Here is a 26,080-nt window from a genome sequence, read left to right on the forward strand (position 1 = left end):
AGGGGATAGGATGTCTAAGAGCAGAGTACCCCTTTAAACTTCAAGCGGGAGTCAAGAACACCAGCAAAATTGGACCTACCTGGTAATATTAATACTTACCCAATAACCACAATGACATAATCCAAAAGATTCCATCCGTTTCTAATATAGGCACTGGGGTGGATGACCAGCCCGGAGGCTCGCGACGTCACAGCCGCGCACCGCTCGTGATGTCACGGCCACGCCCCCTCAATGCAAGTCTAAGGGAGGGGGCGTGACGACCGTCACGCCCCCTCCCATAGACTTGCATTGAGGGGGTGTGGCCATGATGTCACAGGTTTGGCGTGGCCGTGAGGTCACGAGCCTCTGCCCTGCATCGCCAGTCATCCAGCATGGATCCAGCAGCAGGTCCCCCCCACGATCAGACTTTGGATAGGGGATAAGATGTCTAAGGGTGGAGTACCCCTTTAAACTTCTAGCGGGAGTCAAGAACACCAGCAAAATTTTACCTACCTGGTAATATTAATACTTACCCAATAACCACAATGACAAAATCCAAAAGATTCCATCCGTTTCTAATATAGGCACTGGGGTGCATGACCAGCCCATAGGCAATGATCTTCAGGAAGCTTTCCACAGTGAAGATGATGAGGAAAATATACTCCACTTGTTCCTAAGACAAAAGAATACCATCATGGCGCCGCACGGAGGCATAAACACATCTATACAGTATGTGCTTCTAGGTAATTACTTTGTGTCTGCAATGATCATCACCCATTAAAATATAAATGGACAAAGCTGTGATCCCATAGTACTGAATATAGCAGTGAGTGAAACCTATGTCATCATCACACATCACAATCTCACCATTACACATTATTGCATGTGTAGAAAATACTTTTAGGTGTATGCCACTTTAAATGTGCACTGTCAGAATTAAAAACTTTTTATATGCTGTACATCTTGGCAAAACATTAACCTTTCTAATATACTTCATAAAAAAAAATTGTATCTCCTATTTATAGAACCAACCAAAACATAATCCTGTCCGGCTGCAGCATCATCTTTGTCCCAGCTGAAGCACAGGCGGGGACAAAGACCAGGAAGTGAGGGCGGGACTAACACTACTCTGTGCTCACTCCTGTCCAATCAGACTGCAGCATGAAAACAGAGAGGACGGTGTTACTTCTGTCCTATCAGCATGCAGTGATTAGATAAAGAGACCCAGCACTGCACAGCAGACTCAAGGAGGAAGTGAATGAATGGTGAGTGAGGGCAGGCTCAGTGCTTGCCCTGGACACGCCCCTTCCTGAGCAGTAGATGTCAAAATATGTGAGCAGCATAATGGAGGAAATTTGTGAGCTAAATACATGTAAAACATCTGCATGACCCAATGAGTAACATATATATGCATTACTCCTTTCTATGATATGACAGGTAAGCTTTAAGACGAATGTCAAGCAGAAAAACATCCTGAAGATTGGGGCAAAATTTTCCCATGTATGACCAACTTAGGATATTCATATATCCACACGTACACACTGATAAGCCACAACACTAAGCATAGGGTCACACAAGCCGTATATTGCTGCATATTTTCTTCTGTGTATTTTTCTATCCATTAAAGGGGTACTCGGGTGGAAAACATTATTTTTTTTATTTATTTTTTTTAAATCAACTGGTGCCAGAAAGTTAAAGGGTAACTCTCATTAAAACTAATTTTTGCTATTGCACTCCTTATGGTAAATAAAAAATGTTTCTATTATACTTTGCTTTAAAAAAATGAAGTTTTCTATGTTTTATTTGTGCTTAAAGCTCAAGAGCACATTTCCCCCCATCTTATACACAGACTTTGGACCAAAGTCCATACACAGAAAGTGCAGCCTGGAGTGCTGAGGGGGGGGGGGGTGTCCAGTCTCATCCAATCATAGCTCCTCTCACACTTAACTGCCATATGCTGTTGGTTGGACACCCCCCCTCAGCACTCCAGGCTGCACTTCCTGTGTTTGGGCTTCGGTCCAAAGTCTGTGTATAAGATGGGGGAAATGTGCTCTTGAGCTTTTTTAAGCACAAATAAAACATAGAAAACTTCTTTTTTTTTTATTTTTAAACCAAGTATATTAGAAATATTTTTTATTTACCACAAGGAGTGCAATAGCAGAAATTAGTTTTAATGAGAGTGACCATTTAAACAGATTTGTAAATTGCTTCTATTAAAAAGTCTTTACCCTTAAAGTACTTTTAAGCAGCTGTATGCTACAGAGGAAATTCCTTTCTTTTTGAATGTCTTTTTTGTCTTGTCCACAGTGCTCTCTGCTGACACCTGATACCCGTGTCAGGAACTGTCCAGAGCAGCATAGGTTTGCAATGGGGATTTTCTCCTGCTCCGGACAGTTCCTGATACGGACATCAGGTGTCAGCAGAGAGCACTGTGGACAAGACAAAAAAGAAATTCAAAAAGAAAAGAATTTCCTGTAGCATACAGCTGCTAAAAAGTACTGGAAAGAAGTAATTTACAAATCTGTTTAACTTTCTGGCACCAGTTGATTTAAAAAAAATGTTTTTCCATCGGAGTACCCCTTTAAAGTCAATGGGTAGAAAAATATGCAGCAGCAAACGTCCAAATACGCAGAACACTGCACGTTTGACCTTACCCTAAATGGAACCTGTCACTTATTATAACCCAGGCCTGTGTTATTATATTATAAAGCAACAACAATAGTCAAAAAATATAAGATTCCGGTAAAGGTTGCGTGTAATAAATAACCATATTTTCCACCTAGCCAAGAAGTTAACCGTGCGGCAGCCCTGACACCTCCTGCACACAGAGGGGATCCCCCTCACCTCCTCCAGGGAAAAGCCCATAGCTCTGGATTAAAACTCATTACGGATTGTACCGTCTAAAATTAGCCATAACCACTGGGAGCTTAACATGTAAATCATACAGGAGGGAGGACGATCCAGCTGTCTTCAGAGACCCTAATTCCTTGCGTTCTGAAGTTTTCTGGTGCGGAAAGGACGCCTCTCAATGGTGCTGATAAAAAGGGTCTGTGTAATACGCAAATACATGGCACAAAATTCTAAGTGAGAACATGGCCTTAGTATTGTTTGAAGGTGAGCATACATTTTTTAGGCAATGATAGTAAAAAAACTAATGTTAGGCTTTTGTTGTAGATTGTATTGCTCCTTGGTGGCCTTTGAATCCATCAGTTGAACTCATAGACTGTATTACAATCTGTATTTGTGAATGGACTAGAGCAGGGTTCTCTCCTCCAGACCCCTGTCTCCAGAGTCCTCTCCTCCAGACCCCTGTCCTCAGAGTCCTCTCCTCCAGACCACTGTCCCCAGAGTCATCTCCTCCAGACCACTGTCCTCAGAGTCCTCTCCTCTAGACCCCTGTCTCCAGAGTCCTCTCCTCCAGACCCCTGTCCTCAGAGTCCTCTCCTCTAGACCCCTGTCTCCAGAGTCCTCTCCTCCAGACCCCTGTCCTCAGAGTCCTCTCCTCTAGACCCCTGTCTCCAGAGTCCTCTTCTCCAGACCACTGTCTCCAGAGTCCTCTCCTCCAGACCCCTGTCCTCAGAGTTCTCTCCTCCAGACCCCTGTCCCCAGAGTCCTCTCCTTCAGACCCCTGTCTCCAGAGTCCTCTCCTCCAGACCCCTGTCCTCAGAGTCCTCTTCTCCAGACCCCTGTCCTCAGAGTCATCTCCTCCAAACCACTGTCCTCAGAGTCCTCTCCTCTAGACCCCTGTCTCCAGAGTCCTCTCCTCCAGACCCCTGTCCTCAGAGTCCTCTTCTCCAGACCACTGTCCCCAGAGTCCTCTCCTCCAGACCACCGTCCCCAGAGTCCTCTCCTCCGGACCACCGTCCCCAGAGTCCTCTCCTCCAGACCCCTGTCCCCAGAGTCCTCTCCTCCAGACCCCTTTCTCAAGAGTCCTCTCCTCCAGACCACTGTCCCCATAGTCCTCTCCTCCAGACCCCTGTCCCCAGAGTCCTCTCCTCCAGACCCATGTCTCCAGAGTCCTCTCCTCCAGACCCCTGTCCTCAGAGTCCTCTCCTCCAGACCCCTGTCCTCAGAGTCCTCTTCTCCAGACCCATGTCCCCAGAGTCATCCCCTCCAGACCACTGTCCTCAGAGTCCTCTCCTCCAGACCACTGTCCCCAGAGTCATCTCCTCCAGACCACTGTCCTCAGAGTCCTCTCCTCTAGACCCCTGTCTCCAGAGTCCTCTCCTCCAGACCCCTGTCCTCAGAGTCCTCTCCTCTAGACCCCTGTCTCCAGAGTCCTCTCCTCCAGACCCCTGTCCTCAGAGTCCTCTCCTCTAGACCCCTGTCTCCAGAGTCCTCTTCTCCAGACCACTGTCTCCAGAGTCCTCTCCTCCAGACCCGTCCTCAGAGTTCTCTCCTCCAGACCCCTGTCCCCAGAGTCCTCTCCTTCAGACCCCTGTCTCCAGAGTCCTCTCCTCCAGACCCCTGTCCTCAGAGTCCTCTTCTCCAGACCCCTGTCCTCAGAGTCATCTCCTCCAAACCACTGTCCTCAGAGTCCTCTCCTCTAGACCCCTGTCTCCAGAGTCCTCTCCTCCAGACCCCTGTCCTCAGAGTCCTCTTCTCCAGACCACTGTCCCCAGAGTCATCTCCTCCAGACCACTGTCCCCAGAGTCCTCTCCTCCAGACCACCGTCCCCAGAGTCCTCTCCTCCGGACCACCGTCCCCAGAGTCCTCTCCTCCGGACCACCGTCCCCAGAGTCCTCTCCTCCAGACCCCTGTCCCCAGAGTCCTCTCCTCCAGACCCCTTTCTCAAGAGTCCTCTCCTCCAGACCACTGTCCCCATAGTCCTCTCCTCCAGACCCCTGTCCCCAGAGTCCTCTCCTCCAGACCCATGTCTCCAGAGTCCTCTCCTCCAGACCCCTGTCCTCAGAGTCCTCTTCTCCAGACCCATGTCCCCAGAGTCATCCCCTCCAGACCACTGTCCTCAGAGTCCTCTCCTCCAGACCACTGTCCCCAGAGTCATCTCCTCCAGACCACTGTCCTCAGAGTCCTCTCCTCTAGACCCCTGTCTCCAGAGTCCTCTCCTCCAGACCCCTGTCCTCAGAGTCCTCTCCTCTAGACCCCTGTCTCCAGAGTCCTCTCCTCCAGACCCCTGTCCTCAGAGTCCTCTCCTCTAGACCCCTGTCTCCAGAGTCCTCTTCTCCAGACCACTGTCTCCAGAGTCCTCTCCTCCAGACCCCTGTCCTCAGAGTTCTCTCCTCCAGACCCCTGTCCCCAGAGTCCTCTCCTTCAGACCCCTGTCTCCAGAGTCCTCTCCTCCAGACCCCTGTCCTCAGAGTCCTCTTCTCCAGACCACTGTCCCCAGAGTCATCTCCTCCAGACCACTGTCCTCAGAGTCCTCTCCTCCAGACCACCGTCCCCAGAGTCCTCTCCTCCGGACCACCGTCCCCAGAGTCCTCTCCTCCAGACCCCTGTCCCCAGAGTCCTCTCCTCCAGACCCCTTTCTCAAGAGTCCTCTCCTCCAGACCACTGTCCCCATAGTCCTCTCCTCCAGACCCCTGTCCCCAGAGTCCTCTCCTCCAGACCCATGTCTCCAGAGTCCTCTCCTCCAGACCCCTGTCCTCAGAGTCCTCTCCTCCAGACCCCTGTCCTCAGAGTCCTCTTCTCCAGACCCATGTCCCCAGAGTCATCCCCTCCAGACCACTGTCCCCAGAGTCATCTCCACCAGAACACTGTCCTCAGAGTCCTCTCCTCCAGACCACTGTCCTCAGAGTCCTCTCCTCCAGACCACTGTCCCCAGAGTCCTCTCCTCCAGACCCCTTTCTCAAGAGTCCTCTCCTCCAGACCCCTGTCTCCAGAGTCCTCTCCTCTAGACCCCTGTCTCCAGAGTCCTCTTCTCCAGACCCCTGTCTCCAGAGTCCTCTCCTCTAGACCCCTGTCTCCAGATTTCTCTCCTCCAGACCCCTGTCTCCAGAGTCCTCTCCTCCAGACCCCTGTCTCCAGAGTCATCTCCTCCAGACCACTGTCCCAAGAGTCCTCTCCTCCAGACCATTTCTCCAGAGTCCTCTCCTCCAGATCACTGTCCCCAGAGTCCTCTCCTCCAGACCCCTGTCCCCAGAGTCCTCTCCTCCAGACCCCTGTCCCCAGAGTCCTCTCCTCCAGACCCCTGTCCCCAGAGTCCTCTCCTCCAGACCACTGTCCCCAGAGTCCTCTCCTCCAGACCACTGTCCCCAGAGTCCTCTCCTCCAGACCACTGTCCCCAGAGTCCTCTCCTCCAGACCCATGTCTCCAGAGTCCTCTCCTCCAGACCCCTGTCCTCAGAGTCCTCTCCTCCAGATCCCTGTCCTCAGAGTCCTCTTCTCCAGACCCATGTCCCCAGAGTCATCCCCTCCAGACCACTGTCCCCAGAGTCATCTCCACCAGAACACTGTCCTCAGAGTCCTCTCCTCCAGACCACTGTCCTCAGAGTCCTCTCCTCCAGACCACTGTCCCCAGAGTCCTCTCCTCCAGACCCCTTTCTCAAGAGTCCTCTCCTCCAGACCCCTGTCTCCAGAGTCCTCTCCTCTAGACCCCTGTCTCCAGAGTCCTCTTCTCCAGACCCCTGTCTCCAGAGTCCTCTCCTCTAGATCCATGTCTCCAGATTTCTCTCCCCCAGACCCCTGTCTCCAGAGTCCTCTCCTCCAGACCCCTGTCTCCAGAGTCATCTCCTCCAGACCACTGTCCCAAGAGTCCTCTCCTCCAGACCATTTCTCCAGAGTTCTCTCCTCCAGATCACTGTCCCCAGAGTCCTCTCCTCCAGACCCCTGTCCCCAGAGTCCTCTCCTCCAGACCCCTGTCCCCAGAGTCCTCTCCTCCAGACCCCTGTCTCCAGAGTCCTCTCCTCCAGACCACTGTCTCCAGAGTCATCTCCTCCAGACCACTGTCCCAAGAGTCCTCTCCTCCAGACCCCTGTCCCCAGAGTCCTCTCCTCCAGACCCCTGTCCCCAGAGTCCTCTCCTCCAGACCACTGTCCCCAGAGTCCTCTCCTCCAGACCCCTGTCCCCAGAGTCCTCTCCTCCAGACCACTGTCCCCAGAGTCCTCTCCTCCAGACCCCTGTCTTCAGAGTTCTCTACTCCAGACCACTGTCCCCAGAGTCCTCTCCTCCAGACAACTGTCTCCAGAATCCTCTCCTCCAGACCACTGTCCCCAGAGTCCTCTCCTCCAGACCACTGTCCCCAGAATCCTCTGCTCCAGACCACTGTCCCCAGAGTCCTCTCCTCCAGACCCCTTTCTCAAGAGTCCTCTCCTCCAGACCCCTGTTTCCAGAGTCCTCTCCTCCAGACTCCTGTCTACAGACCCCTCTCCTCCACAGTAAGAATCTTCAACTGATCGCCTACTGTTACTTGCACTGGGTCTTATGTATGCCCCGTTGTCCGCAGCAAAGGATAAGGATGTGTGTGACCTTTCTTAGAACATGGATAAGCTGGGATTGAAGCATACAGCACGTGCTACACCTCGCCCTTGGCTGTGACTACCAGAGATGGGGTTGGCAAACATGGCACGAAACTACATGTCCCACCTTACTCACTCGACAATACAGTGATAGAAGCCATGCCTCCATACGAGTGGACATAGAAAACTCTGATAATGTTACAATAGTGATTAGTTCAAGTACTAGGGTGGTATGAGAACATATGGGAATACATTCTGTGGATATAATGCAGTTGCCTACGAGCACGTGTCCACACAGATTCTCCTTACCAGGTTATGATTGGCTATATTTGAGTCATCTTCAGGGAAAGGGATATAGACACCTAATGCCACACAGTTTGCAAAAATAGTCATGAGAATGAGGATATCAAAAGGTCTGAGTTAACAATGTTAAGGAAATCATTAATATATTATTCATTGTACACAGAATATAGCGTATAAGCAGCCATTAATAGAAGCAAGTCTGCACACCTGATCTCAGGTCAACAGTGAGGTTGTGTCTTTTTGTAGATATGTGCCATTAAAAGGATATTTCCAACCTAGACAATGTGGCATATTTACAGGACATCCCATAAATGTGTGATAAATTCAGGAACCTGAACCTATCTTTAGGACAGGAGTCTCTTGACCCCAGTCATCTCACCGCTGGCTGCCACCTCTAGGCAGAGAATTAATGGACAGGTGGGTGGCCATACATCTGCACATATACGTGCTGGCTTGGCTGTTTCTCCATAAATGTGAAGCCGTGATTAAGCCGCACACAAGGGGCGGCCACCTCTCCATTCATTGCCTACTTGGATGCACCAGACAAGACAAATGTCAAGAGACTCCTCTTCTAAAGATAGGCGCAGGTGCCTGAAATAGGACTTGTATCCATAAGACATTTATGGGCATTATATGGTCTTTATTGCTTTATTTTTTCTCCATGTGGTGTCCCGGTACAGGACCTTGTCCTGTCCCTTGTGTTAAGTCCCCTCAGCTAGAGTCCCTAAATCTCCACAGGGCTCTCCTGCAGTGCCTGCCCCTTGGTCGCCTCATATAATTGTATTTACATGTCTATAATTTAATGTATAGGTAAAATAAATGTATAGGACCTTCCCAGGTCATGTGATCTACAGTTGTGAATGTACATATGTTTAAGGACCTTCCTGGGTCATGAGATGTACCCAGAGTTCCCTGGGTTCAGGACTTACAGGTTTTCTGGCCAATGAGCTTAGTCCAGCCCCCTTAGTATATAAGGGGCTGTAGCCACTAAATTCGCTCTCTTAGTTCCTGCTCTTGCTCTACTCTCTTAGTTATGGACTATCTAGCAAGCACAATCCGCAAATCAGCATATCTTCAATCTCATCTCAACTAGGCCAAAACCTAAAGAACCAGCAGCCACTAAAACCGTGAGTTATAAAGCTCAAACCTACAAATCCTATGTGACTACTATTCTACTCAAATCTTATAATTAGTAGCACGGTGGCCTGCTTAAAGCTCATTACTATCAGTCCCAGCAAAGCCTGTGAGGAACCTGCATCCCGGTTACCTTGAGAGAAACTGTTTAATTGTAAAGACTGTTGCATAAAAGTTCAAGTAAAAGTTTCCAGTTATCTCATAAATTCTGCTGTGGACATTCCGTTTATTATCCCTGCCGTTTGTGGGCCGGTTGGTGGCAGGATCTGCAATACTAAGCAAACCGCACAATGGCGTCACGACAAGTAAGGGTTAATACCACCAGACCCTTCATTCACCATTGCAACACCCCAGTCACCACATACACTTAAAAGATAGCACACTGCTTCTGTACAAGTAAACCCAGTTTTCTCTAGAAATTGCAAATGGTAACATTAAAGGAGTAGTCTTATGCCGGAAAACTGATCCCCTATCTGCAGGATAGGGGATAAGTTTTAGATCACAGAGGGTCAGACCGCTGGGCCCCCCATGGTCTCCTGTACAGAGCCCCGCATGAAGGCACGAACCCCGCATGAAGTGGCGGCCACCATGCCCCACCAAAGAGAGCCGAATGGCTCTCCCACTTGGAGCAGGGGTCGTGGCGCGCTGCTCCAGGGGAGAGCTGAGGCCCCATACAAGAGATCGCGGGTGGTCCTAACAGTCGGACCCCCCGCGATCTGAAACTTATCCTGTGAATAGGGGATACATTTTCCAGCATGAAATATCTCCTTTAATTTAAAGTCTTGACGCCATTTGCGCCATTTGACCTACAAGTGATTTTCTGTACCTTAACAAAACAAAATGCACTTTCACCCTTGCAAATAGCAGGCTGGCAGCACACTAGGCACGTCTGCTAGACCTGCATCTGATAGGCCCTAAGCCAGCGAGCTGCTTAAAAATATTTCTGCAGAGGAAAGGGATGACACAGATCCGACCGCAGCACAAAACACTTTTTTAATGGGGTATTTTATACCCTACTGCCATGCAGTGGAAAGAATCTGTCCAAATTCTGCACAGAAAAGCTGCCTATTTGCCCCACTGAATGACCATGGTGCTACAGCATTGGTGGATCCATTGGAATGACAGAAATTCAAGTTGTAGGCATGTAAACATGGATTATTGTTTGATGATCTGTGTTATTAAACCAACCATGTCCTATGTCCTGAACTCTAAGAGCAGGATCCAGGATGCAGCTATGGTAGCTATGATTTTAGTCTGATTTAGTCACAAATGCTACATAGATGGGCACCCCACCCCTCTTTGAGGCACCTCCTCTTCAATGCATTGCCTAATCCAGAGTCTCCCAACCAGGGTGCCTCCAGCTGTTGCAAAACCACAACTCCCAGCGCGCCCGGACAGCCAAAGGCTGCCCGGGCATGCTGAGAGTTGTAGTTTTGCAACAGCTGGAGGCATCATGGTTGGGAAAAACTGGCCTAATCTATGGTACCATGAACCTGATCTGACAGTTCTGTGGTACTAATGGGTATGAATAAAAAGTAAAGTAAAAGGTAAAGAAACTACTTGTGCTAAGTTTTAATTCTATTATATTCTGTAGTATCAAAATTATGACTGAAAAGCTGAACACCCCAAGGAGGTCTATATAACAAAACATAGAAGATGTTGGAATTCTGTAGTGAAATGGTGTCCCACAATCTTCCAAATCAAAGGGGAACTCTGGTACCTAAGTACTTATTCCTAAATACTAAGGTACGGGAGTTCCCCTTTAAGTCATTGTGGGAGTTTCATAGCTTTACAGAGAGGGTAAACCAAGAAAGCAAAAGGCCAAGTGTCATATTGGGGGCAAAAAATGTTCCCCTAGATGCCCTGCTCCCCTACACCAGTGCTGAGGCCCCGTCATTCTCAGGATTATTGGGGGGGCCCATAGGTTGGATTCTACTGATCATAAACTGATGGCATATCCTAGCTATACACCATCACTTTGTAAGATGGTAAACCATTTTAAAGAGGTTCCCCCATCACAGACACTTATAAGTGTGTGATCACAGGGGTCCATATTAGGACATCCTCAGATATCATCCTAAACTCCGTCCTCCCTCAGGCAAAACCCTGTCCTCCTTCCCCCCTATGGCAAAACTTCCTCCTCCCTCAGGCAAAACTCTGTCTTTCCTCAGGCAAAACTCTATCTTCCTTCCTCCCTCAGGCAAGACTCGTTCTCCCTTAGTCAAAACTATGTCCTCCCTCAGGCAAAACTTCCTTCTACCTCAGGCCTAACTGCGTCCTCACTTAGGCAAAACTCTGTCCTCCCTCCTCCCTCAGGCAAAACTCCCTCCTCTCTCAGGCATAACTACGTCCTCCCTCCGGTAAAACTCCTTCCTCCCTCTTCCCTCAGGCAAAACTCTTTCCTCCCTCAGGCAAAACTCTGTCCTTCCTCATCCAAAACTCCCTCCTCCTTCCTCCCTCAGACAAAACTCTCTTCTGCCTCAGGTCTGCAAAGTGTGAGAGAGGCCATATACAGGAGCATAAATGCATAGTGCAGTGTTTCCCAACCAGGGTGCCTCCAGCTGTTGCAAAACTACAACTGCCAGGTGTGGGGCAGGATGGAGTTTTGTCTGAGAGAGGAGGGAGTTTGGTCTAAGGGATGAGGGAGGAAGGAGTTTGGGCTGAGGGAGGACAGAGTTTTGCCTGAGCGAGAAGGGAGTTTTGGATGAGGGAGGAGGAAGGACAGAGTTTTGCCTAAGGGTGGGCAGAGTTTAGGATGATGCCTGAGGATGTCCTTATATGGACACCGTATGGGGGGTTCCAACTGCTAGGATCCCCCATTACAATCTCAAGAAAGGGCTTTTCTAACGGGACTCTGAATGAAGTGGCAGTACACCAAAGATGATGACAATGGATGAAATGATAGTCAAGTCTGCATCCTGCCACTCCATTCAGTGGTCATCCTGCCACTCATACTGCCCTTGGGAGTATATTGGCCGCTCCCGACAGCTCACCTGCCAGGTGGTGCTCACTGCTCCCAAAACAAAGTAATCCAGCATATACAGTGTAGAAAAGAATGGCAGGGCACTCACCAGAGGCATACAACTTCTTCTTTATTCCATATCAAAGAAAGGTGCTTACAAGCACAGGAACGTACGGACAAAGATGCGGGGTGTGGAGTTATCCCCGCACCATTGTCCGTCCGTTCCTGTGTCTGTAAGCACCTTTCTTTGATATGGAATAAAGAAGAAGTTATATGCCTCTGGTGAGTGCCCTGCCTTTCTTTTCTACACTGTATATGCAATATTTACTTATTATTTACCTTATCATTTTACACAGCACCACAAATTATTTAAAAAAATTAAAAAAAAGAAACATAGACATGAAAGCTTCTGAAGGATACTTCCATTCCACAATACTGATGCATGCCCTACGGATTGGGTTGTTGAGGTACAAACAAAAAAGAGCCCTTGGATTTCGGTGAACCCCGCTGCCGCCTTGGCTCTTGTGCTTGCTGTAATGCTGCCGCTTCTTTTGGGCTTGAGAGCTGGTTGTGGAGTTCAGTGTATCGGTTCCATTCATGACTACTCCATCCATTGAGTAACGCCAACACGTCAACACTGCCTCCGCTGTCTCCATAAAGGGCTCCGCCTCCTCGCTGGAATACGGAGGGGCAGGACCTATAGGAAAATGATAGACTAATAATATAACTCCATATAAGATTGTCAAGACCCTACAAGGTTGATGACTACAATTCTCTAGTATCATCTGATCACAAACTGAAGCAATATATGTAAAATAGAATAAGTCCTTCCTTCATCCCAAGGCTATAGTGCCACATATAAGTGGTTACACACCTTCCAAAACCCCAAAACGACGCTGAAAAGTGGTCTTTTCGAGAGGTTTCAAGTATCCTACAAGTACTTCTGCGTTAATATAGAGTGGTCTGCCCTGTTTGGATCCACATAGAGTCCTAGCAGGGTAACACTTTGTGAAAAAATGTATTGTTATGGGATCCTTTTAACAAGTAGGAATTGTCCAAAGTGGAGCATCACAGGGTACTCCAGGTTATCTGCTGCTGTATACTACAGAGGAAGTTCTTTTCTTTTTTAATTTCTTTTCTGTCTGACCACAGTGCTCTCTGCTGACACCTCTGTCCATGTCAGGAACTGCCCAGAGCAGGAGAGGTTTGCTATGGGGATTTGCTCCTTGCTCTGGACAGTTCCTGACACGGACAGAGGTGTCAGCAGAGAGCACTGTGGTCGGACAGAAAAAAAATCACAAAGAAAAGAATTTGCTCTGTAGCATACAGCAGCTGATAAATACTGGAGGGATTAAGATTTTTTAATAGAAATAATTAACAAACCTGTTTAACTTTCTGGCACCGGTTTATTTTTATTTTATTTTTTTTTTAAATTGTTTTCCATGGTAGTACCCCTTTAAAGAGGAACCTGTCAACATTTTCATGCTGCCTGAATTATGAGTCACTGTGGTAGTCCCCAGCAGCTTTTCCCAGTCCCACCAGCTTGATTGATAGGCCCCCTGTTAATGGGACATGTAGATACCACCAAGGACCACCCTGATGACTTGTAATTCAGGCAGCATGAATGTGATGACAGGTTTCCTTTAAATATATTTTCCAAAATGATAACAGGATCCATCTGAAGGGTCCCACATGGATATTCTGATCACGTAAAGTCCTTGTGCTAGAGAAATTATGCACTACAAGTTGACCAGTGAAATCTTATAGCAAAATTCCACCCTGGCTAACAGTAGGGGGCTTAAAGGGGTACTCCGGTGAAAAACTTTTTTTTTAAATCAACTGGTGCCAGAAAGTTAAACAGATTTGTAAATGACTTCTATTAAAAAATCTTAATCCTTACTGTACTTATTAGCTGCTGAATACTACAGTGGAAATTATTTTCCGTTTGAAACACAGAGCTGTCTGCTGACATCATGACCACAGTGCTCTCTGCTGACATCTCTGTCCATTTTAGGAACTGTTAGGAGTAAAAGGAAATCCCCATAGCAAACATATGCTGTTCTGGACAGTTCCTAAAATGGACAGAGATGTCAGCAGAGAGCACTGTGCTCATGAGTGTTTTGTCTCTTGTGATCACCATCGGACAAAATATTTTTAATCTATATTAATTAAAAGTTATAACTTACATATTTATTCTTATTCTCATCAGTGATACTGTTTTAGAAATAACACTACCAATATCTCACATCATTAGATATTTTCCTTCTGGTAAATCTAGGAGACAACCAATATGGCCACTCATATTTCTTAAAGTGATACCATAGTTGATGATGTATCACGGCATACATGGGCCATACATTGGGTGACAATCCCTTTACAGGTTATTTTTGCCAATTCACTTAGAAACTAACAAAAGTTGAACAGAATTGCCTGCCACAAGAAGAGAATTTTGACAGAAACTTTCCACTTGCAATCCCAAATTCAGTTTATAAGGTCAAATAGCGATATTCCTCTGCCTGACGGGTGCACATACTGATCAGTGTGAGCGTTGCGATGGTTGGAACTCATTCCAGTGGTCTATCCCTTAATCTTGCTGTACGCTTGCCCATCAGACACTTACTGCAGAGCTAAGTACTTTTTCAGATTACTCTACATGAGCGATCTCCAACCTGTGACTCTCTCACTTTTACAAAATTACAACTCCCAGTTTGCCCTGATGGGAGCATGCTGGGAGTTGTGGGTTCGCTACAGCTTGAGAGCCACAGAATGGGAAACACTGGCCTAATGTGTTAAAATGCCAGATCCGAAGCTCTCTGTTTTGACACATAGATAACCCCAATAGGGCCCATGATCAGGGGTTGTCGTTACAAGCCATCTACATACAAAATCTCTACTCAACAATGCAAATATTTGTTCACCTGTCCTACCCGTCCCTATCCAAGACAAACTGAAATAATATATGTAAAAAATAAATAAGTTCTTTCTTCATCCCAAGGCCACATATAAGTGGTTACCCACTTTCCAAAACCCATTATCATATAGAGTGGAACCTCTGTGAAAAGAGCCCCCACAACTACACTGAAAATGGGTCTTCTATGGTGTTAGTCTTCTCAAAAGTTCCGGGCCCGCAGCTCTCTGTTTTGACACACAAATTACCCCCAGTAGGGCCTATGATAAGGGGTTGTCGTCAGAGGTGTAGCTTGTAGCTTCTGGGCCCCGATACAGCATCTACAACAGGGCCCCATAGGCCAATTATATTACTGGTATCTAAGGGGGCAGATGTGCTTTGTGGCCCCCTTAGGCACCAGGGTCCCGGTGTGACTGCTACCTCTATAGCTACACTCCCAGTTACCGTCTATATACAATATCTCTACTCAAAGCAATTATATTTTTGGCCGTCTGTCTTACCAGTCCCATTTTCTTCAGGTTCCGCCATCTTCTTCACAAGAAAGGAATTGGAGGATCCTGTGACCTGTACCCAATCATCAGTTTCTCATGGGTGCATCAGGGGATCCCTCTTCACGAATAGGCCGGCAGCCCCGAATCCACATCCTATAGCTCTCCTGGCATTCTGCACAAGTGTCCTCTTCATCAGGCTACAGAGGGAAAAAGACAGAGATTAGCGGATGGACAGATTGTATGACCAGTTCGCAAAGGAATCACGCGAGGTGCGATACTCTCTATTGGAGCGATGTAGGTAAACATAACGACGTACCTAAGCAAGGGGTTGACCAACCTACCTGGTGGTAAAAATGGGGGCAGCTTCCTTTCCATTTTTTGCTCTTCACTGCCCAGCAATGCCCAGTTGCAGCTGGGTTCCCAGTGCCTTCTCCCTCTTCCCTCCCTCCGCCGGGGGATTACCACAGATTGAATGCTGAGCCTTTAAAACAGGTGGGGGGGGGGGGGAGGAGGGACCTGGGGTGGCGGTGACATAGGGAATGTGTAGAGGATGCAAAGCCTCATTATATTTATATAGAGATTTGCAGATTTATAGAAAGAGACAAACATTGAGATACAGGGAGGTTATTATGGAATTACCCATAAGGCGAGATGAAAGGGGATAGTACCCTATTTATAAAAGTCATTAACTACATATATAACAACATATAGGGGAGATTTATCAAAACCTGTGTAGAGGAAGAGTGGTGCAGTTGCCCATAGCAACCAATCAGATCCATTCTTTCATTTTTCACAGGCCTCTTTGAAAATGAAAGAAGCAATCTGGTTGGTTGCTATGGGCAACTGCACCACTCTTCCTCTACACAGGACATGTGGGTACCATATTATTCATCATGCAAGGACTATGGGGGAGATTTATCAAACCCAATGCAGAGGAAAAAGTTGCCCAGTTGCCCATAGCAACCAATCAGATTTCTTCTTTCATTTTTAACAAGGCCTCTACAAAATGAAAGAAGCGATCTGATTGGTTGCTATGGGCAACTCACTGGGCAACTTTTCCTCGGAGCAGGTACTGGTAAATCTCCGCCTATAGATACCAGATTGTAGGTGAGCAACGCCAAGAGCGTCCATTAGCGTCCATACCGTATGGCTTACCATAGATCCTAAATAACAAAAAAAGAATAGCAAAACAGAGTTACACCCAGAATTAATATTAGTCATTGTTTTCTAAACAGTGTGTCTCCAGCTGTTGCAAAAGTACAACTCCTAGCATGCCCGGACAGCCTTCGGCTGTCCGGGCATGCTGGGAGTTGTAGTTTTGCAACAGCTTGAGACACACTGTTTGGAAAACACTGCGATAGATAATGGATCCGATAGGAAAATGTACAATTAGAGATGAGCGAACTTACAGTAAATTCAATTCGTCACGAACTTCTCGGCTCGGCAGTTGATGCCTTTTCCTGCATAAATTAGTTCAGCTTTCAGGTGCTCCGGTGAGCTGGAAAAGGTGAATACAGTCATAGGAAAGAGTCTCCTAGGACTGTATCCCCCTTTTCCAGCTCACCGGAGCACCTGAAAGCTGAACTAATTTATGCAGGAAAAGTCATCAACTGCCGAGCCGAGAGGTTCGTGACGAATCGAATTTACTGTAAGTTCGCTCATCTCTATGTACAATACAATAAAAAGCACGGTGATGTAAAAGAATTAATTGATGTAGAAAATGCAAAAAAAGTGCAAAAAATTTGTCTCGGAAATTCTGCAAATTTTAGTGGACATTGGGGGGAGATTAATCAAAACCTTTCCAGAGGGAATGTTGCTGAGTTGCCCATAGCAACCAATCAGATGGCTTCTTTCATTTTTGAAAAGGCCTCTGAGAAATGAAAGAAGCGATCTGATTGGTTGCTACGGGCAACCCAGCAACTTTTCCTCTGGAGTGTCCCAGCGGTCGGACCGCCGCTATCAGACACTTATACCGTATCTTGCGTATAGGGGATGAGTGTCTATGGCTGCAGTACTGAGTTATTCCAACTTATGTTAATGGCATCAGTGTGAAGTTCAATGCCGGCTTTTCACCTATGAGACTTCAATTATGACGTGCCAATGTAATTTCTGCAAAGCCTTATAACATTTCGGCGGACACCTTGCAAAGAGCAGGCGCCGGCAGAACATGCCAGCGTTAGGACCATTTGCCAATGCGCCATAGACGGCAATGCATTTCTGAGTGGATTTCGCAGAAATAATTAACATGTTAATTCTTTTGGCAAAGGCAGGGACCAGGATTTCCATGGCGGATGTTTCTGCAGTGTGCACAGTGCAGCAGAATCCCATTGAAAACAATGGGCCTCTGCTGCAACAGAATTTTTGAGCTCGGAAATTTCGCTGAATGTTTTTAATGGGATTTTCCAAGGTTATCAAGAAAGAAAATTGCATATTTATGTATTTAAAAAAAAAACTAAAAACATTACAACAGTATGGAGCATAGCCTACACACAAAGAGGAAAACATAAAGAGCATCTCTAGTACAAAAATGTATTTAAGGGTACTCCCGTGGAAAACTTTTTTTTTTTTTTTTTTTAAATCAACTGGTGCCAGAAACTTAAACAGATTTGTAAATCACTTCTATTAAACAATCTTAATCCTTCCAGTACTTTTTAGAGGCTGTATACTAAAGAGAAATCCAAAAAAGAAATGAATTTCCTCTGATGTCATGACCACAGTGCTCTCTGCTGACCTCTGCTGTCCATTTTAGGAACTGTCCAGAGCAGCATATGTTTGCTATGGGGATTTGTTCCTGCTCTGGACAGTTCATAAAATGGACAGCAGAGGTCAGCAGAGAGCAATGTGGTCATGACTGTCACGATGCCGGCTGGCAGGTAGTGGATCCTCTGTGCCAGAGAGGGATTGGCGAGGACCGCGCTAGTGGACCGGTTCTAAGTCACTACTGGTTTTCACCAGAGCCCGCCGCAAAGCGGGATGGTCTTGCTGCGGCGGTAGTGACCAGGTCGTATCCACTAGCAACGGCTCACCTCTCTGACTGCTGATGATAGGCGAGGTACAAGGGAGTAGACAGAAGCAAGGTCGGACGTAGCAGAAGGTCGGGGGCAGGCGGCAAGGTTCGTAGTCAGGGTGGATGGCAGAAGTTCTGGTACACAGGCTTTAGACACACAAAACGCTTTCACTAGGCACAAGGGCAACAAGATCCGGCCAGGGAGTGCATGGGAGGAGGTCAGATATAGTCAGGGACCAGGTGGAAGCCAATTAAGCTAATTGGGCCAGGCACCAATCATTGGTGCACTGGCCCTTTAAGTCTCAGGGAGCTGGCGCGCGCGCGCCCTAGAGAGCGGAGCCGCGCGCGCCAGCACATGACAGCAGGGGACGGGAACGGGTAAGTGACCTGGGATGCGATTCGCGAGCGGGCGCGTCCCGCTGTGCGAATCGCATCCCCAACGGCCGTGACAGTGCAGCGCTCCCGGTCAGCGGGACTGACCGGGGAGCTGCAGGGAGAAAGACGCCGTGAGCGCTCCGGGGAGGAGCGGGGACCCGGAGCGCTAGGCGTAACAGTACCCCCCCCCTTAGGTCTCCCCTTTTTTTTGTCCGGTGACTGCCTCCCCTGGGATGAGGACACCGGGAAGGAATGGATGGTTTCCTCAATGGCAGGCAGTACAGCAGGAGTGGGAATGGGGAGGGAGGGCAGAGGGCGAGGCCTGGCACGGGGCAGTGTGACACCAGGACGAGGTCCAAGAGGAGGCACCGAGGCTTGCCTGAGTGGACTGGGAGGGGGGGAGAGGCATTTTCTGTGGCAGGCAGAGTCCCTAACGACCTTAGGGGGACCGGATACAGGAGGAACCACAGGGTCACGGCAGGGAGTACTGGGAACCGGTTTAAGGCAGTCCTTGGAACAAGAGGGACCCCAACTCTTGATCTCCCCAGTGGACCAGTCCAGGGTTGGGGAATGGTGTAGAAGCCAGGGTAGTCCAAGGAAAATTTCGGAAGTGCAATTGGGAAGGACCAAAAATTCAATTTTCTCGTGATGAGGTCCGATGCACATTAGGAGGGGCTCCGTGCGGTAACGCACGGTGCAATCCAACCTGGCTCCGTTGACCGCGGAAATGTGGAGTGGCTTGACAAGACGGGTCACCGGAATGCGGAATTTATTCACCAAGGACTCCCGAATAAAATTCCCAGAGGCACCAGAGTCCAGGCAGGCCACGGCTGAGAGGGAAGAGCTGGCTGAAGTAGAAATCCGTACAGGCACCGTGAGACGTGGAGAAGCCGACTTAGCATCAAGAGACGCCACACCCACGAGAGCTGGGTGCGAGCGTGCGTTTCCCAGACGTGGAGGACGGATAGGGCAATCCACCAAAAAATGTTCGGTACTGGCACAGTACAGACAAAGATTCTCTTCCTTACGGCGATTCCTCTCTTCCAGGGTCAGGCGAGACCGATCCACTTGCATGGCTTCCTCGGCGGGAGGCCTAGGCGCAGATTGCAGTGGAGACTGTGGGAGAGGTGTCCAGAGATCTAAGTCTTTTTCCTGGCGGAGCTCTTGATGTCTCTCAGAAAAACGCATGTCAATGCGAGTGGCTAGATGAATGAGTTCATGCAGGTTAGCAGGAGTTTCTCGTGCGGCCAGAACATCTTTAATGTTGCTGGATAGGCCTTTTTTAAAGGTCGCGCAGAGGGCCTCATTATTCCAGGATAGTTCAGAAGCAAGGGTACGGAATTGTATGGCGTACTCGCCAACGGAAGAATTACCCTGGACCAGGTTCAGCAGGGCAGTCTCAGCAGAAGAGGCTCGGGCAGGTTCCTCAAAGACACTTCGAATTTCCGAGAAGAAGGAGTGTACAGAGGCAGTGACGGGGTCATTGCGGTCCCAGAGCGGTGTGGCCCATGACAGGGCTTTTCCAGACAGAAGGCTGACTACGAAAGCCACCTTAGACCTTTCAGTAGGAAACTGGTCCGACATCATCTCCATGTGCAGGGAACATTGCGAAAGAAAGCCACGGCAAAACTTAGAGTCCCCATTAAATTTGTCCGGCAAGGACAGGCGGAGGCTAGGAGTGGCCACTCGCTGCGGAAGGGGTGCAGGAGCTGGCGGAGGAGATGATTGCTGCTGAAGTTGCGACTGAAGTTGGTGCACAATGGTGGACATTTCCGACAGCTGGTGGGTTAGATGGGCGATCTGTCGGGATTGCTGGGCGACCACCGTGGTGATATCAGAGATATAAGGCAGAGGGACCTCAGCGGGATCCATGGCCGGATCTACTGTCACGATGCCGGCTGGCAGGTAGTGGATCCTCTGTGCCAGAGAGGGATTGGCGAGGACCGCGCTAGTGGACCGGTTCTAAGTCACTACTGGTTTTCACCAGAGCCCGCCGCAAAGCGGGATGGTCTTGCTGCGGCGGTAGTGACCAGGTCGTATCCACTAGCAACGGCTCACCTCTCTGACTGCTGATGATAGGCGAGGTACTGTCACGATGCCGGCTGGCAGGTAGTGGATCCTCTGTGCCAGAGAGGGATTGGCGAGGACCGCGCTAGTGGACCGGTTCTAAGTCACTACTGGTTTTCACCAGAGCCCGCCGCAAAGCGGGATGGTCTTGCTGCGGCGGTAGTGACCAGGTCGTATCCACTAGCAACGGCTCACCTCTCTGACTGCTGATGATAGGCGAGGTACAAGGGAGTAGACAGAAGCAAGGCCGGACGTAGCAGAAGGTCGGGGGCAGGCGGCAAGGTTCGTAGTCAGGGTGGATGGCAGAAGTTCTGGTACACAGGCTTTAGACACACAAACCGCTTTCACTAGGCACAAGGGCAGCAAGATCCGGCCAGGGAGTGCATGGGAGGAGGTCAGATATAGTCAGGGACCAGGTGGAAGCCAATTAAGCTAATTGGGCCAGGCACCAATCATTGGTGCACTGGCCCTTTAAGTCTCAGGGAGCTGGCGCGCGCGCGCCCTAGAGAGCGGAGCCGCGCGCGCCAGCACATGACAGCAGGGGACGGGAACGGGTAAGTGACCTGGGATGCGATTCGCGAGCGGGCGCGTCCCGCTGTGCGAATCGCATCCCCAACGGCCGTGACAGTGCAGCGCTCCCGGTCAGCGGGACTGACCGGGGAGCTGCAGGGAGAAAGACGCCGTGAGCGCTCCGGGGAGGAGCGGGGACCCGGAGCGCTAGGCGTAACAATGACATCAGAGGAAATGCATTTCTTTTTTGGATTTCTCTTGGAAGGATTGAGATTTTTTAATAGAAGTGATTTACAAATCTGTTTAACTTTCTGGCACCAGATGATTTAAAAAAAAAAAAAAAAAAGTTTTACACAGGAGTACCCCTTTAAGGCTTGGATATGATAGATATATTTGCTGTTATTTTGTATTTTGCTGTTATTTTGTATTTTTTATTTTGTAAATGCTATACACTTGTAAATCATAGTAAAGTATTCTATATATTCTGTAAATATAATTTGATCACTGTGATTATGCCATAACATCTACATCGCCATACATAATATCTATCATATCCAAGCTTCCATATATTTTTGTACTAGTAACGTTGTTTTGTTCTCCTGCATACTCTTTCTGCGTATGACTCCATACTTAGAATATATTACTTTTATTTTTATTAATATTTTAAATAAAGATTATTATTATATTTTTTTCTAACATGGAATCTGAACCTTACTGTTATGTAGGAGTACTATTAGCCGTAGGCTACGTTCACTCATTTTATTTTTACACTTATTTTTGTTTTCAATTAAAATGTGCTGCAGTTTATACTGTGAACTGTAGCACATATAATTTTTTTTTGTATGTACATTCTCTACACCAATGTTTCCCAACCAGGATGCCTACAGCTGTTGCAAAACTACAACCCCCAGCATGCTTTAAAGGAAAACTGTCAGCTTTCTCCCCCCCGCACTAACCAGTGGTACTGGCTGGTAGTGCGGAGGACGCTGATCAGTTTGATTCTTACCATGCCCGGATCTTCTATTTTCGTATTATGCAAATGAGATGCTAACTTGCATTGGCCGGGCTAACTGGCACTCTGACGTCAGTGCCGCTGGCCGCAGCGCCGGCCAGCTCATCAATATTCCTCCCCTCTCTCTTCATTACAGAGCGGGGAGAAGAGGGAGAGGCGGAAGGAGGGGAGGAATATTGATGAGTTGGGTGGCGCTGCGGCCAGCGGCACTGAAGTCAGAGTGCCAGTTAGCCCGGCCGATGCAAGTTAGCACCTCATTTGCATAGACTGAAGATTACGGTGGAACGGCGCAGCGGATCTGGGCACGGTAAGGATCATACTGATCAGCGTCCCCCGCACTACCAGCCAGTACCACTGGTTAGTGCGGGGGGAGAAAGCTGACAGTTTTCCTTTAACAGCCAAAGGCTGGTAGTTGGAGTTGTAGGATGGGAGATGTAGTCTTCTAATGTGTATATGGGACCCAAGGGTTGTCTGGGAACTACAGCTGGGTTTCCCAAGCTGCAAATTTCCAGATACAGTCATAAAACTACAACTTTGATACTAGTAAATAATTTCCTCTTTTTTCTTTGCGACTAGACACATATAGGCCCAGATTTATCAAACTGTGTGAGAGAAAAAGTTGGAGCGATTGTCCCTCAGACACGAATCACAGCTCAGCTTTCACTTTACCTCAGCTTGTTAGCTGAGCTGTGATTGGTCGCTGTGGGAAAATCTTTCCACTTTTTCTCTCACAGTTTGATAAATCTGGGCCATAGATATTATAGTATGATTGTTGCTATGTGTCATTTGTAGTCTAAGTATCATTTTGGGAATTTTGGAGTATTATAGCTGTATATTGAATCCATAGATTAAAGAATACCTGTCACCAAACCAGACTGCATTGAACACCGCCTCCCCTCCTATAAACTCATACCCTCCCCCATCTCCCAATAACGACAAACACGGTATTTTTCTTTAGTGGGCTGAGGTGGTGGTCACAGCTCCAATGTATTAACAATAATAAATAGCACTATAGCGTGCAACTCTAAACTTGTTTATAACACTGCATGGCAGTAACTGGATAACCAAAATGTATTAAATTGACCTGTTCCACAGCCGCAGAGGTATGCCGGCCGTCGGGTCCACGACGGGCATGACTGCCAAAGGCACCTTCCATCCACCAGGTCATAACATCTTCATGCCAGCTGTGACTAAAAGGAACAAACAGACAACAAACAATCATAAAATGACATGGAGAACCAAGAAAGCCACCAAAAACAATGTTGTAGAAATTTTATATATATATATTCATTATAATTTTTTTAATTTTTTTTCATAAGGGGTAACAAGCAACCCAGCATGCCGAACAACCAGAGCTCAGGCAACATAAATACAAATTACAAACGTAACCCAACACTAAAGGGAGGGAGGGAGGGACGTTTCCTCTGGCGCTGGTGAGGTAAGAGGAGGAACCAAAAAGAGTGGGGGCCCCTTATACCCTATGGGCGTAACTAGCCACCCCTTGCCCCCCGCCCTGATCTGTGGGAGGGCCTCTATCCTGGGTACCTATTAACCCCTCGTGTCCCTGCAGTCAGGGGCACCTATTCCTCTAAGGCCAGGTACCCTACATATTTTCTAAACTAACTCAGATTATGTTTCCTAACTACTCCTAACACCCCTACTGAGGTTTAAAAAGCTGTGTATCACACCTTTCCCCTTGCTCACATTGTGTGAGCTCCCGGCAGGAGAGAGTGGGCGTCCCCAGCAGGCACAACATCACTGAAGCCTGCGAAAGCTGTGCCTCACCATGCCCCGCACACACTTCCTGAGTTTGGTCTCCTGCCAGGCCGGGAGGAGACCAAACTAACTGTTTGACTTGCGCAGGGAACAGAACAGAGCCACCTAGTGGCCATTTTTTCAATCCCATTAAAAACATATAAAGTTTGAGAATTTTAACAGCAAGTAAAGAGTAAAGTGTCTTATAATTACATAAGGAACAATATATTAAAAAGTTAGTTTGGGGACAGGTACTCTTTAAGCATTTTCAAACTATATCTATTTTTGTGGCGTAATTTTTTTGACTGATTTTCATTAAAAGTTATGTTTTAGTACTAGTGCTTCAGTGACAGCTCTTTTCTTTGCACTGTGTGGCCTCTCTCTATAAAAAATGTATCTATTAGTGACCGGCTGTCACGATCACACCCTATCAGTCCAGCCAAGACATTAGAGAGAGTGTGATGGTGCAAGGGTTAAAGCCGCCAGACCTCTGGGTAGCCACTACTAGTCCCAGCAAGTCACCAAATTAACCCTTAGATAAACGTGTTTCCACCAGAGCTGCCTTCAGAAAGGTGAGCTCATATATTTAGAGATCAAAGACCAGAGCTGATTAATTAAACATTTAATCTGATAAAAGGTATCACAGTGCTAAATATATAAAAATAAACAAATGACATACAGGTACAAAAATATATAAAAGAGTTTAGCAAGGCAAGTTCAGAAAACAAAAGATGAAGTTCTTACAGCATGATGATATAGCAGTCCATGAGAGTGCTGTTCTTAAGATGGTCTTTTCAGCTTCTGGCACAGCCTTTAACAACCTGAGTCCAGCATTGTTAAATATTATATATCTGCCTTTTTGGAGGGAGACTCCATTCCCCCCTCCCCTCTGATCCCACCAGGGGGCACCTCTGTTGCTTCAAAAGAGCCTTTGACTTCAAAGGAGATGTAAACAAACAGCCAGACCCCCCAATAAAATGCAATACACAAAACACACAGTCTGAATGACCCTCACCCCCCAGGTCTTAGTTTATACCCAGATACAATTATAAAACACATGTATGTTTCCATAATCAGGCCTTGGGCCTGACACCGGCATGATGGGAGATGTAGTTTTGCACAATGTGTGTAATTGTGCATGAGGGCCAAGGGTTGTCTATTAACTACAGCAGGGTTCCCCAAGGTGTGCCTGTCCAGATACAGTCACCCAATGACAACTTCTATCGATCGAGGGTTGTAGTTTTTCCAACAGCCTGAGAGCCATGCGACTACAGAGTTATAATTAATATATATATATATATATATATATATATATATAGTCCAAATAGCAGATGTGGAAGTGGCGCATATATTTATATATACATATATACATATATATATATATGATATTTATTACATACACACACATATATATATATATATATATATATGTAAATTTTACACCACACATATATATATATAAATATATATATTAAAAAAATACATAAAAATATATATTGCCCATAGCAACCAACGACTGTTAACCTTTTATTTATTTTTTTTACATTATAAGTCCAAACATTTGGTCAATAAACCATATTTATGATGCTGTTTTAAAAATAAGACTGTCGCCTATGGCAACCAATCACATTGATCTTGAAAATGAATGCTGCGCTTTTATAGGTTTCTATGGGCAGCAGAGAGTCTTTCTTTAGATCGTTTTATAAATCTGCCCCTCCCAAAAATAGGATGACTTTAGGTTTTTGGGTTTTTTCTTACATCCATTTACAATTTACATGAAATGTGTCAAACACGGCGTTCACGTCCTAGACTACAAATCCCATCACGCCCCGCGACGCGAGCCGCGTACAAAGTCACTTCCGGTCAAATTTAAAGTAAGGAGCGATGAGCGCGTTGGATTGTGGGGCGTGTAGTCCGGAGGTGAGCTGTTTCCTGTGTGCTGTAGTAAGTGTGAAAGGGGGGATAGGAAGCGGGCTGTCAGCTGCAGGGAGGCACGTATCCACCAGTCATGGCGCTATAAGGACCCTGCTCACACGTAGGTCAATGTCTATAGACGCAGGGGCAGGGGGCACGCCGTTATCCTATATACAGACACTGCCCCCCACCGTGCCATGGAGGAGGTGGACCGGATCCTCATTCACACTCTGCGGACTTGCGGCACGT

General features: G+C 47.5%; 1 protein-coding gene across 2 annotated transcripts in view; it reads right to left on the reverse strand.

Moving 5' to 3' along the window:
• Positions 1–25,766, reverse strand: part of CACNA1F (calcium voltage-gated channel subunit alpha1 F) — a 128,029-nt gene extending 102,263 nt beyond the window's left edge. For both annotated transcript variants that reach the window (XM_056538957.1, XM_056538956.1), the window contains exons 1-6: positions 25,676–25,766; positions 23,247–23,352; positions 15,201–15,388; positions 12,213–12,489; positions 7,703–7,808; positions 513–652 (exon numbers count right to left, since the gene is read on the reverse strand). In XM_056538957.1, the coding sequence (XP_056394932.1) occupies positions 513–652; positions 7,703–7,808; positions 12,213–12,489; positions 15,201–15,228 (551 nt within the window). In that variant the 5' untranslated portion in view covers positions 15,229–15,388; positions 23,247–23,352; positions 25,676–25,766. The remainder of the gene's footprint in view (positions 1–512; positions 653–7,702; positions 7,809–12,212; positions 12,490–15,200; positions 15,389–23,246; positions 23,353–25,675) is intronic.
• Positions 25,767–26,080: the final 314 nt, after the last annotated feature.

This window comes from Hyla sarda, chromosome 9, assembly GCF_029499605.1.
Source record: "Hyla sarda isolate aHylSar1 chromosome 9, aHylSar1.hap1, whole genome shotgun sequence".
NCBI classification, from domain to species: domain Eukaryota; kingdom Metazoa; phylum Chordata; class Amphibia; order Anura; family Hylidae; genus Hyla; species Hyla sarda.